The sequence below is a fragment of the Cornus florida genome, unplaced genomic scaffold, assembly GCF_030987335.1.
Source record: "Cornus florida cultivar Cherokee Brave unplaced genomic scaffold, ASM3098733v1 CherokeeBrave_3.0.0_Hap2_Chr08, whole genome shotgun sequence".
NCBI classification, from domain to species: Eukaryota; Viridiplantae; Streptophyta; class Magnoliopsida; order Cornales; family Cornaceae; genus Cornus; species Cornus florida.
Window position 1 is genome coordinate 32,408,414 of NW_026775578.1, and position 13,640 is coordinate 32,422,053.

The 13,640-nt window shown below is 34.4% G+C and overlaps 1 protein-coding gene across 3 annotated transcripts; it reads left to right on the forward strand.

Annotated features, from left to right (window-relative positions):
* Positions 1 to 7: 7 nt before the first annotated feature.
* LOC132271159 (uncharacterized) lies at positions 8 to 4,553 on the forward strand. Of its 3 annotated transcripts, none has more exons than XM_059772452.1 (5): positions 8 to 98; positions 2,650 to 2,925; positions 3,046 to 3,257; positions 3,499 to 3,763; positions 4,013 to 4,553. In XM_059772452.1, exons 2-5 carry the CDS (start codon positions 2,674 to 2,676, stop codon positions 4,307 to 4,309), a joined length of 1,026 nt encoding a protein of 341 aa, XP_059628435.1. In that variant the 5' UTR covers positions 8 to 98; positions 2,650 to 2,673; the 3' UTR covers positions 4,310 to 4,553. The 3 variants fall into 3 exon arrangements, with proteins under 3 accessions (XP_059628435.1, XP_059628433.1, XP_059628434.1); XM_059772450.1 differs by lacking the exon at positions 8 to 98 and adding an exon at positions 1,721 to 1,868; XM_059772451.1 differs by lacking the exon at positions 8 to 98 and having other exon boundaries at positions 1,879 to 2,925.
* The last annotated feature ends 9,087 nt before the right edge of the window (positions 4,554 to 13,640 follow it).

Consider the following 13,640-nt stretch of genomic DNA (forward strand, 5'->3'; position numbering starts at 1 on the left):
TTTTTTCCAGATGGGTTACACACCCATTAATGCTCTGATCAAGGTTCGAACTGTCGACCTCCATTTCGACCAAGTCTACGTGAAACATGTGACATGAGGTAGGTGTGAAGTTGAAAATTTTGAAGAACCTTCTCTGGGGTTTTGTCGGCATAAATCCTCTCTCCATCGAGAGAAATCTGCAGTTTCATTCGGTGGGTGAAGTTTATAACTATTGGTAAATTTTGTCATAATGTATGAAATTTATCATTAATAGCGATGAATTTCACCCACCCGGGAGGTTTAATGTGGCTATAGTAAGCCCTTGCATGCCCCCATAAATAACGTCCTTTGTCAGATGTCGACATTGGTGCCCATATGCATCTTTGACATCTACATTTCGTAGGCGGCTGGGCGCCTGGTCATTCACACTAAAAAATAATTAAAAAAAAAAAAAGAGAGAAAACAATATAAATGAATACATGGGAGAATTATGTATATGATTCGTTCAAGGGTCAATGTTAATATATATGTATCTATATGTATATGTATGTATTTATTTATATACATCTTTGATTACTTAAAAAATATGCAATTGTTACTTTAGAGCTAAAATGTTGTGGTAAAACATTTGAGTTTCTAGTCTGTGATGTAAAACATTGTCATAGGTAGTATAACAGGTAGGAAGGAAATTGGTGGTCATCATTTTTCCGTGCACATCACCGAAATTCATAAATGAGTCCTTAAAGTGGCCTATTTAATTAGGGTACCTATCTCTATAGGGTTTTAAAGTGTCTGATCATTAATCAATTCACTTGAATTTCAACGAGAAAATGTAGAATTGGGAAAGGGGCTTTATGGAATATCCAACTTGGTGGGACTGCGGGTTTTTTAAATACATGAATTTTTATTTTTATTTTTTGGGTATGATAATTTATGATATCATAACATGTAAATAATTTTAGGATATTTTGCATTACTCTAGTTGGAAACCTCTAGAGTTCTATTATTATCCTTTGATTTCGATTACATCTATTAAAAATATTGAAAATCCCAAAAGTGATGGTGTAATTTAGTCATATAACAACCATCTTCACATTTGATTTAACTATTTTTGGCAATGATTGTACCAATTCATTTCGTAATCAAGTTTGAGGCCTAAAAGGTCAAGAGACTCAAGAACCCAACTTCCTAGACTTCATTGTGCTTGTTGAGATTAGGCCACCAACACAACATTAATGGAAAAAAAGTAGACGAAATAGTGCTCTCAAAATTCAATCCACCGTGCTGCCTACCACCTACTTTGTTTAAAGCCATGTTGATTTATATATTATTTTAATCCTTAAAATATATAAAATGTTTTATTTATTTATTTATCTTGGAAGTTCCAACTCTTCTTGGTCAGTATATATTTTTCTTACCTATCAAAAGGTGACTAATATTTTGGTGAACAATCAACATCACTAGTGAAATTGTTAGTTCTCAATCTAATTTCAATGTCAAAAGTAATAATTATAAAAATAAAAAAACTATTATTACTTATAGTATTTGTTGAATTCTCAAATTATTTGTGAAAACTTGTGAAGTTAATAATTATTGCCACGTCCTCATCATTGTCAGTTTTATTCATAAAATTTAAAACAACAGTCCCATTTAGAACTATACAAATTGTGAAATACTTTTCAAAGAAAAAAATTCAAAAATATATGCATAACATAAGATGCATTAAGTTTTTAATTTTATAACTATAAATATAAAAAATTGTGAAATAGAAAAAGTACTTTCTATATATGTGTTACCATAAGAATGGGTTGGAGACTGAATCAGCTGGAAGGTAGCAGCTGCTTCTACTCAGTTTCACACCGAAAACAACTGCTTTGAAATTTTTACAGGTTCTCTGTGTGTGTGTGTGTGTGTGTGTGAAACTGTATCTATGGTATAAGTTTAACGAAATCATGGCATTCTGTATAGTATATCCTTAGCCATACTTTTTTTTTTTTTTTTTGGTAAGTAAATCCTTCGCAATACTATAATTTATGTTTTGTTTTTTTTTTTTTGCTCCGTATTTAGTCCAATTTTGATGAACATGATATTGATACAGAACTGACATGAAAATGGTATTGCTGGGAACTCCTTATGGAATTGAATTCTTTCCATTGTGCTCAGCCTTCGCATTGAATCAACACCCCATTTTGTTCTTGTTTAGGAGCATATTGTTAATTATTCGTGAAACAGTAGAAATGAGGACCCCCTTATCGAATGACTCTGTTTTGTTCGTCACTAAAAATAATTCTTTAGATGCTATGATAAAGCTAATGAAATGATTTCAAGGAATTTCAATATGTGCCATTGTTTTATTGTTTTCTGTTTTGTCTTCCTCTCTCTTATTTTGTTCTCATGGGAATGAATTGGATTTGGGTTTGAAATTCATATGTCTAAGCAGTGAGAATTGCTATGCTATAGATCCTTTTTTTATTTTTATTTTTCAAGGCCATTTTGAATGTATTTGATGTCCTTTGCTATTTTTGCGGGAAAATGTATCGGATGTTGATATTAGACACAGGATAGAAGCTCAATCAGGCCAATTTTATACCAATAGAAGAAAGCCTTGTTACTTTGTTCTGAAGCTTTATATTTAGTAATCATTTCCAGTCATTGCACTGCTTTTCACAGGGCATTTGAATATTTTTTTCCGGGATGTTGAAGAGAATTATAGCAATCTTGTTGATTGGGTTTCTAGGATGGGCATATCAGACCACCCGCCCTCTGCCGCCCAACATCTGTGGCTCCTCAGAAGGTCCACCCATCGCAGCACCTAGAATTAAGCTTAGGGATGGAAGACATTTGGCCTATAAGGAGCATGGTGTCCCAAAAGAAATAGCCACATATAAAATCATCTTAGTTCATGGCTTTGGCTTAAGCAGACATGATGCAGCAATTACAACATCGGTAGTTTTATGGATAAGTCGTTCAATTGATTATTTTGTTTCTTCCTGCATTGGATTTAATCAATGTTGACTTGTTTTTTTTTTTTTTTGTTTTTTTTTTTTTTTTATGTTTTTTTGCCAGGAAATAGTAGAAGAGTTAGGGGTGTATTTTGTGTCTTTCGATAGACCAGGTTATGGAGAAAGTGATCCAGATCCAAAACAAACCAGAAAGAGTGTAGCTCTGGATTTAGAAGAGCTAGCTGATCAGTTGGAGCTCGGGTCCAAATTTTATGTAATTGGGTTTTCAATGGGAGGACAGGTGGTTTGGGGCTGCCTCAAGTACATCCCTCACCGGTAAGATGTGGCCAAGCTTCTCTACTTCACCTTGTGACATATTTAGTAACCTGTTGACTTTCGGTGTTTGAAGTAAATCTAAATTCTAGAATTATTAGGGAATTTATCACAAATTAGATGGAAAAAAATATATATCAGAAACAAATTTCATTAGCATAGGTTGAGAACAGATTATAATTTCTTGAGTTATATGAGAGGGATCATGTATCTGTCTCATGTCGGATATTTTGCATACTGACAGTCTAGCAGGAGCAACCCTAATTGCTCCGGTTATCAACTATTGGTGGCCTGGCTTCCCTGCGAATTTATCTAAAGAAGCCTACTGCCAACAATTTCCACAGGACCAATGGGCACTTCGGGTCACTCACTATGCCCCTTGGCTGACCTATTGGTGGAACACTCAGAAATGGTTTCCTGCCTCTAGTGTTGCAACAGGGAGGCCTAAATTCTGTCGGCAAGATATAGAACTTGCTCTTAAGTTTGCTGGGAGGCAACAAATGCACAAGGTACTAATTTTTGCCGTTGTTGTATCATGAATAATACTGTATGTGCATGGCATTATATTTTTCAACACTGAAAATCTATTTCATTTAATCAATTTCATGATACAATTGAGTGTCTCGCACGTTGGAGTTCTGAAATATTATTGAGTTTGACATTGGTGCTCTTCATGAACATATGTTCAAAGCCTAGAACATTTTATAAAAATCTCAGGCTTGATTCAGAATTTGTTATTTGTTGGTTGTGATGACCAGGCATATGCAACTCAGCAAGGAGACTTCGAGTCTATCTATCGTGACATGATGGTCGGATTTGGGAGATGGGAGTTTGATCCTATGGATCTCAAGGAACCTTTCGCTGACAGTGAAGGCTCTGTGCATCTATGGCAAGGCGATGAAGATGGTCTCGTGCCTGTCACACTGCAGCGCTATATTGTCACAAAGCTTCCGTGGATTCACTACCATGAATTACCGGGTGCTGGACATTTGTTTCCATATGCGGATGGAATGAGTGGGGCTATCATAAAGGCACTCTTACTTGGGGACAAATAGCATACTGCAGGCATAGCTAGCGAAACATCTCCTCCGAAATATACAATTATTCAGGTTAATTGTATGCATACTCAGCGCTAGAGATGAGAATTTTGATTGTTGGGATTGTGATAAAAGATGTTAGCATCCATGTCAGTCAAATTTAGTTATTTTGGGGTAAGATTCAGAACTTTGATGCCCGATTGAGATGTTCAAACAATAATAGCCACAAAATTTATTTGTAAATGTTAGACATTGGAAGACTTTCTCATACTGTCATTGGCTGTGTGCCCTAGAAAATTGAAAGATCATGTTTCTATACACGGTCAGAATATTGAAGGCAACGCCTTGAAAAATGTAGGTGATCATGATGCACATTTTCTCCAAAACACGTATCACAATGGTTCTATTATCATTTTTCTAAGACACTCAAACATATATCATAATGGTTCTATTATCATTTTTCTACTAGAATTTCACATAGCATCATCTAAATTTCAAAGTGCGATTCTCTTATTTTTTGGATCCATTTTTAAACGATCCAACGATTTTTTTGGATCCATTTTAAAACGCTACAACGATTTCCAAAGTAGCATAATGTCAAATGTATATGTAACTAATGTTTTTTATTTATTATTATTTTTCTTCTTACAACAACAAATAATAAACATACACGTTTCAGTTGGCAAGTACCATAATGCATAACGTTATTTATTTATTTATTTTAAATTTAATAAAATTTACAATTCTATATCTTATCCTTAGTGTTGATGCGTAAATCCTCACAACTCGAAACGATGGCATTTACCTGCAAAACAAAAGGACGTCATCTCGAATGGCACCGTTGGGGTGCCGGCCAAGAACCCTCTGACGATCAAGTTAGTACTTGTAATCGTATTACATAATAATTATGTATATTCTGTTTAGGGGTTTTTTTTCGTACCTTCTTTAACGGCATGATGCCCTATTTATGGTTGTCGATCGTAATCAAATTGGTCCCGCGGGAGATTTGCTTGTGCGAGATCAGAGGAGATCATCTGTTGCCAGATTTGTCGGGGATATGATTTACTCCTTTGACTTTCTCAAATTATGCCAAAGTTATCCTCACCCTGTTGAACCACCTCGTCATTCATTATCCTAGATAAGAAATGTCATCATTCTTATCCGATGGAAATCTTTATCTCTGATAATGAAATATGTCGAAGAGGTCTGGCGGCTGGTCAAGGTAGGTTATTTTTCCCTATCAATTGCCCCACATTCCCAAACTTGCTCGTCTAGCTTTGGGAATGTAAATTTATTTATTTATTTATTTATTTTTTCCTCCCTTGCCCTGGAATAGTACCCCGCGGGTATTATTCCCATGGGTACTGTTCATGTGAACAGTAGATTTTTATTTATTTATTTATTTTTTCCCCTTACCCTGGAATAGTACCCCGCGGGGTACTGTTCATGTGAACAGTAGAAGTTTTTTTTTTTTTTTCCCCTTGCCCTGGAACAGTACCCCGCAGGTACTATTCCCGCGGGTACTGTTCATGTGAACAGTAGAAGATTTTTTTTTTTTTTTTTTTGCCCTGGGAATTCTTCCCTCGGGTACTATTTTTAGTACCTTTGGGTAATCTCCTCGCGGGTACTATTTTTAGTACATTTGGGTACTCTGCCCCTGGATACTATTTTTGATACCCTTGGATACTCTGCCCCTGAGTATTCTTTTTGGTACCATTGGGTACTCTTCCCTTGGTAAGGGAATAAATTGGACAAGTTTCACTTAGGTCGTCACTCCTTTAATAAGGGAATTAAATTTTACGAGCTTTACTCAGCTCGTCCCCTTTAGTAAGGAATTTTTATTTATTATCCCTTATAGTACGGGGATATTAATTACGGGATTCATTCAGTTCGGGTCCTTATAGTACAGGACATTTATTTACTATCCCTTATAGTACGGAGATATTGATTACGAGATTCATTCAGCCCGTCCTTTTAGTAAGGGAATAAATTTTACGAGCTTCACTCAGCTCGTCCCTTTAGTAAGGGAATTAGGTTTTACGAGCTTAACTCAGCTCGTCCCTTTCTTAAGGGAATTAATTACCACATAGGTATAACACGTGAGGGGGAGGATTGTTTTTTGACCTGACCTTTGTAGGTTAAGTCTTGATCTCTGATGACCATACTTTTGTCAGTTAGGCCCTGGTCTTGGTCTCTGATGACCAAACTTGGGGTGACCGAGCACTGATCTTGGATGACCGAGCCTTTGTAGACTTTGGGCAATTAATTCTTAATCTTGGTTGACTAGGCCTTGATTTTGGATAACCAAGCCTTGATTTATGATAACCAAGGGTTGTACCCTTCCCGGTGTGTAGAGACTTACCTGGTTATGGTTTCGGAAGATCGAGCACCGATCTTAGACGACTAGTGCCCCCGAGGGGTTGCTAAAAGAAAGAGACTGAAAACCCGACTAGCTCGATGCACCAAGGTTCGTCAATCTTCTAAACCTTGTCATCATATGTAGATCGACGATTGATATCGTGTGATCCACAATTCAGTCCCCGATGCTGGGATCTTGGGTGATGACCCATTCTATGGACGTTTATACAACAGACGAGGTGTCTGAAGTTGATAGGCAATTCCCGCAAGGGAAGAGAGGTTATAACTGTCGTCTGGTAGGTGGAGGCTTAGCGTCCAGCGACTAGCTTGATGCTTGGTGGATAGGGGCCTGGTACCCAACGGCTGACAGATAACCGTCTGGTGGCCAATACTAGATGACGGTCTAGTGGCCAGTACCTCGTTGGGTCCAACAATCGCCCTTAACTTAGGAACCTCCTTGGGAATACAGACCTCATAGGATCTTGAGGGACATTGAACTCCTTGGACCTGAAGGCCTCGATACATTCTTGGGTGTAGAAGGCCACCCTGATTACACGAATGGATGGAGTAATGAGACTCCGTTGCTAAAGACATCCTTAGTAGTAGAGGCTTTACTAGTAGGCAGAGACCCCCTTGTTGGTGGTGATCTTCTTGATGGGTGGAGACCTACCCATTTATGTAGGTGCAGAAGGACCAGGTCTTAGTCTTCAACGATCAGGCCTTGGTAATTGGCTGCTGCCCGATATGAGATAGCGTCTGGTCTTAGACGACCAAACCTTAGTAGTGAGGGGACCAAGCATCGGTAGATGGAAAACACCATATTGGACGACTTGGGTCGACGTGCCAAATTTTGATTATTGTCATCGTACACTGGGTGGCATCACGCAACCCACTGTTTTGCCCGCAGTATGATGGACGGGTAATCAAGATGTAGAGTCCCGTTCTTATATAAGAACATGGAAACCCGTTGTCAACTGATGACTTTGGGATGGTTTCCATGATCGGAAACTTTCGTCTTGTCGTCCGAGCCAAGTCGCATCGGGATAATTATTTCTTCAGAGAACTAATCGTTCCCACAGACGGCGCCAACTGTTGATGCATAAATCCTCACAACTCGGAACGATGGCGTTTACCTGCAAAACAAAGGGACGTCACCTCGAATGGCACCATTGGAGTGCCGGCCGAGAACCCTCCGACGATCAAGTTAGTACTTGTAATCGTATCACATAATAATTATGTATATTCTGTTTAGGGGTTTTTTTTTGTACCTTCTTTAACGGCTTGGTACCCTGTTTATGGCTGTCGATCGTAATCAAATTGGTCCCGCGGGAGATTTGCTTGTGCGAGATCAGAGGAGATCGTCTGTTACCAGATTTGTCGGGGATATGATTTACTCCTTTGACTTTCTCAAATTATGCCAAGGTTATCCTCACCCTGTTGAACCACGTCGTCATTCATTATCTTAGATAAGAAATGTCATCATTCTTATCCGATGGAAATCTTTATCTCTGATAACGAAATATGTTGAAGAGGTCTGGCGGCTGGTCAAGATAGATTATTTTTCCCTATCACTTAGTAATGAACAAAGACTAATAACAAAATTAGATGAAATAACAAAATAATTAAACAAAGCAGTGTACAAAAGCAACTCCCCAAGCGGGGCAACATTGACTTTCGTACTTGAAGTGCTTCCTTCCCCAAGAGACAAAGAGATGGTGCGAATATTTCCAGAATCTTTTTAGCATGTTAAATGGCTTTAGGGTCATTTTTGTCATTTTATAAAAATTATTTAACTCATCAAAATGTTAGCTTATGTCTTCTTTAGTGTCAGAAGCACAAATATGAATATGGGATACGAATATGATATGATATGAATATACACTCATGTATCAAGTTTAAAAGAAACACTAGATAGTGCGTCGATAATAAAAAATAATAATAAATTATATATATATATATATATATATATATATATATATATAAATTTTGGTCAAATTTTAAAAAATTACGAAACTAAATGCAATAATTAATAGAACATTGGAGTTAGTTACGCTACACATAAAACAAGTATCTCTAATCATCACTTAATAAATTTTGAATTTTTCTTAACAATTATATTATGATATTATTGTTGAAAAAGTTACATTTTAATGTTCAAAATTTGTTAAAAATTAATATAAAGTATATGATAAGTATCAATACTTGTTTAAAATTAACATTAAAAATATATATAGAGAGAGAGAGTCCTGATCTCTTGCTCCCCATGGAGTAAGAAAAATAATCCACACTTTTTATATAGACCGTTAGATTAAATCTAACGGTCATTTTACAAACCCACCCATGATCTTTTCTTTTAACACAAAACCACTCTCACCTTATTTTTTTTTCAAAGGTTTCTATTTTTATTTTGATAATTACCTTTTATTGTTACAGTGGGTACTAATAGTAAAATTAATTATAAAAACTAAAAATAGGGTCAAAGTGGTTTTGTGTTAAAAGGAAAGGTCATAAGTGGGTTTGTAAAATGACCGTTAGATTTAATCTAACGATCTATATAGAAAGTGTGGATTATTTTTCTTATCCCACAGAGAGCAAGAGATCAGGACTCATATATATATATATATATATATATATATATATGAGTCAGATCGATATTACTCAGATACTAGGTCGTATTAATAATTTAAATATATATATATATATATATATATAGTGTGGATTATTTTTCTTACCCCACAGAGAACAAGAGATCAGGACTCATATATATATATATATATGAGTCAGATCGATATTACTCAGATACTAGGTCGTATTAATAATATATATTTAAATTATTAATACGACCTAGTATCTGAGTAATATCGATCTGACTCATATCTATTTAAATTATTAATACGACCTAGTATCTGAGTAATACTGATCTGACTCATATCCAATATGGTATCAGTACTTTCTCTGAGTATAATTTTACTGCTTTACAGCATCTGTTTGGGCCACGTAACTGCATTAATTCTGGCAGGAAACATGAGATGAGAGCTATTTTTCCAAAAAAATTCACACGGACCATGTGTGAAAATATAGAAACACATGAGAGACTGGATAATTCATCATGCACAGAAGGTGCTAAATTGAGAATTTTGATTGTTAGGAATGTGATAGAAGATTATATAGCTTTTATGTTAGTCTAATTAGGTTGTTTTGGGGTTAGATTTACAGGCAAAATATTATTTTTTTGACATTGATTCAGAACTTTGATGGTCCAGACCATAATAATACAAAATTTATTACTATTGTTAATGGTTCTGTCTAAAAATTTGAACGATGTGGGATGAGGCCAAACGTTAAAAACTGTTGGTAAACTTACATCCAAGAAGATTAAATAAGCATGGGATGGGTAAAACTGACATGAGTCATCAGATAAGGGATTATTTGCGATGAAATACAAATTTACTACACTACTACACTATTGGTAACTTATTCCACCAAATCTTTTTCTCTGCCTTTTTTTTCTCAGGCTATAGTGACTCCAAGTTATATATATAGACATCCTCCTCCCTAATCAACGACTACGATGCCATTATAATTAATAGCTAAAACCTACTTTCAAAAAATTTCTAAACAAATTCTACCCAACTCCCTAATCTTTAGAAGAAAAAAAGTTACACTATACAAATCTCTATAGCTGTATAATATTCTAAAATCTTCTTACTCTTAACACTTAGCAATTTTCTACATAGGTATGGAAGACCTCCTAATGCTATACAGACACGATGAAGAGTTTTCTCAGCGCTCATGTGTCTCTATGAAGTAAGGACACTTTACCTAACCTACCTAGGGGTGTCGTGGCGGTGTCAGACAATCAGACACAGCTCGAACACGTATCGAATATGGCTAGAAGTATTCTAAAATTTGAATATTTTATATTATAATTGAACACTATTGGGTCACATCATAAACACAGCAAGGACACGTTTTTGACACTTTCCGGAGAGGGAGAGGTAATTTTGTAATTATTTTATTTAAAAGAATAAAATTTTAAATATATTATGGACTAATACGAAAAATAATAAAAATAACAAACATTTTATTCTAAACTCTAAATTAGCGCTTTTCATTCAAGATTATGCGGATAAAATGAATAAAAATGATTATTTTTTTATATTTGATAAAATATTATATTATTTTTTTGATGTATTCATACTATATCCATGTCCTATTTTTTTAAAAAAATTGCCCTATAATTGTGTTCCTATCGCGTCATAGTGTCCTGTATTGCTCTTCCTAGGTAGCAAATAGACTGGGCGCGACAATAAGGCGTGAAAAAGTTTTCATGACATAAACATTAAGCATGTGGAAGAACGTCAATTTTGGTCTTTGTGGGATGGGGACTAGTAAATATAAAATCAAAATTTAAAAATAAAATAAAATAATTGTAGAATTTTTTTTAGTTTATTTAAACGTTGAAAGCATGTCTATAAATGATATTAAAAAAAAAAAAAAAAAAAAAAATAGTTGAGGTTTTCACATGTCAAATATTTTTATGTATGTGTGTGTATAAATAGAGTATGCTACAACAAGGATTAACATAATAATAATTTTTTTAATTATATTTTGAATTAGTTAAAGCAAGAGATTTATTTGACTTCGAAAGGTTATAAGTAATTTAATTTACAAGCCACATTTAATAATCATAATGTAACCATATGTCTTTAATTTTTATATAAAAAATCTAACTATTGTATAATATAGAAAAGTCACTATTTATAACTATAATTTAGCCATGGTTTCCTTGGGCCCGTCTTTGATTCTCCATGCGCAGCCTCTGCATCTTTTCTTACGCTAGCAAATTTTATCAAAATCTACTTGACAAATATGATGACAAGCTTCATTACTAATTGTGGACCTTGAGATCCATCGTTTGGCACTATCTTAAGTGCTTTATCTCAATATGTTTTCATTATCATTGGCATCAAAATATGTAGTGGTTCTCAACCCTCGTACATGTCCGGTAAGAATGAAAGAAGAGGAGTGGAAAGAAAAACAAAAAGGAAGGAATAAATTTTTTTTGTTCGGTAGAGATAATATAAAAAAAAAAATGATAATAGGAAGGATGAGTCCTCCTTCACAAATTTTCATTCGCTCAAATATGAGCGGAAGATTTTTTTCGAAAATTATTTTTTTATTTTTTTTTTAAAATTAAAATATAAGCGGAAGATAGAAGAGAAGACAAGTGAGTCTATTATAGAAGTTTTAAATTACTACGGTAACCTTTCATAAATATTTAATAAATCCATAAATAAAGTAAGGAGTGAGTTTAACAGTAAAAATAACTTAAAAATTTATCTTTCCATTTATCAGATCAAATTAAATTGTTAATTTTTTTCATTCTCTTAGGCTGTGTTTGGTGTGCAAGAATGGAATGAAATACAACTTGGAATGGAATGAGAATAAGAATGGAATGGAATGAGTATTACCATTCTAACGTTTGGTGTGACACGGTGAATCGTTATGGAATGGAATGATTATTACCATTCTATTGTTTGGTTGACTATCATTAAATTTGGAATTGAATGATTTTTCTCAAAAATGCCCTTTTCATTGGCTTACATTACTTTGTAATTCTAACGATGAATTATTGAATATTATAAGATGCCCAGTATTGCCATTGAAAAAAATAAAGAAAAATCTTAAAATAAAAAAATTATTATTTTTAATGAATTATTAATCTTAATAAATAACTGCAAAAGGAAAAATATCTAAATATTATTTTTAATGAGATATTAATCTTAAAAAATCCACCACTAAAGCACTGAAGTCATAGGCCAATAGGTATTTTGCTAGATTTTCCATTCATTTTTTTTTTTTTTTTTTTGTAGATTTCTTGAAAATTCTAGTTTTGATAAAATTCGAAAGCAAGGTTCTCCAATCATCTAACGATGAACTTGACAAGGGTCAAAAAGTCAAATAAGTCCACTTTTGGCTCGAGATGATTATTAATTTTTATTTTATGTGATTATTAATTTTTATTTTATATAATCATTGCTTCATACGTAAATATTAGAAGAAAGAAAGATGGAGAAATCACACAAACGTTTCGACACAACGATAGAAGAAAATAAATAAATAAATAAATAAAAGATAAATATATTAATACATGTAATTTGGTTGGAGGTCCTGCAACTTTTTATCAATGGCAGTTCGGGATATATTCAGAAGAGAGGGAAGATGAAAGAGTACACCTTTACCACGTCTAATAAAGAATCTTGACAAATGTGAAAAATAGAATGGGAAAGATTTTGTTTTATTAGAATGTGATGAAGGGCTTATTGGAAATATTACAAAAAACTTTAATCTTACTATGGAATGGAATGGCCATTCCATAGGTTTAGTAATGCAATGAATTCTCATTCCCTGTAATGGATTTTCATTCCATTCCATTCCATTCCTGGACACAAAACAAATGAATGGTTGGAATGGGCATTCCATTCCATTCCATTTCTGCACACCAAACGTAACATTACATCCAACCGAACAAAAATAGAAAACGCTAAATCTCCCTAGGGATGTCTCAGGCATCCTTTCTTATCTCCCTTCTATTCAATTTTTTTTCCTTCCTACGGAGCATAAAGGATATATAAAAATCAATTTTTGAAAACATTAAAGAAATACCCTATTTAAATTGATACTACAAAATAATTTTGATGGGTTTGCAAAAGGAGCGAAAACAGTCAACAAAAAGCAAAGGAGTTATGACAGTCTGGGCCACAGGGAGTCCCTGAATAGGTCCCACTGTGGACTTGGACTTGGACTTGGACTTGGGAGTGTGTTTTTATAATTGGGCGTAAAAATATCCAGTTTATTGGGTTGGGTGTGGACAAAATTTGAAGTTGGGGACTTTGATATGGTGGATAGTCAAAATTTTGATCATGTAACTCTTGACCAAATTGGTTCCTATTTCTCTCCACTTCGTTAACCTTAGCACACAAACAAT

What these genes read in the sequence shown, in the direction of transcription:
- LOC132271159 (XM_059772452.1), top strand. Translation starts at nt 2,674, where the DNA reads ATGTTGAAGAGAATTATAGCAATCTTGTTGATTGGGTTTCTAGGATGG. An exon ending in CTCAAGTACATCCCTCACCG is followed by an intron (nt 3,258 to 3,498) that starts GTAAGATGTGGC and finishes GCATACTGACAG; the next exon opens with TCTAGCAGGAGCAACCCTAA. An exon ending in GGAGGCAACAAATGCACAAG is followed by an intron (nt 3,764 to 4,012) that starts GTACTAATTTTT and finishes TGTGATGACCAG; the next exon opens with GCATATGCAACTCAGCAAGG.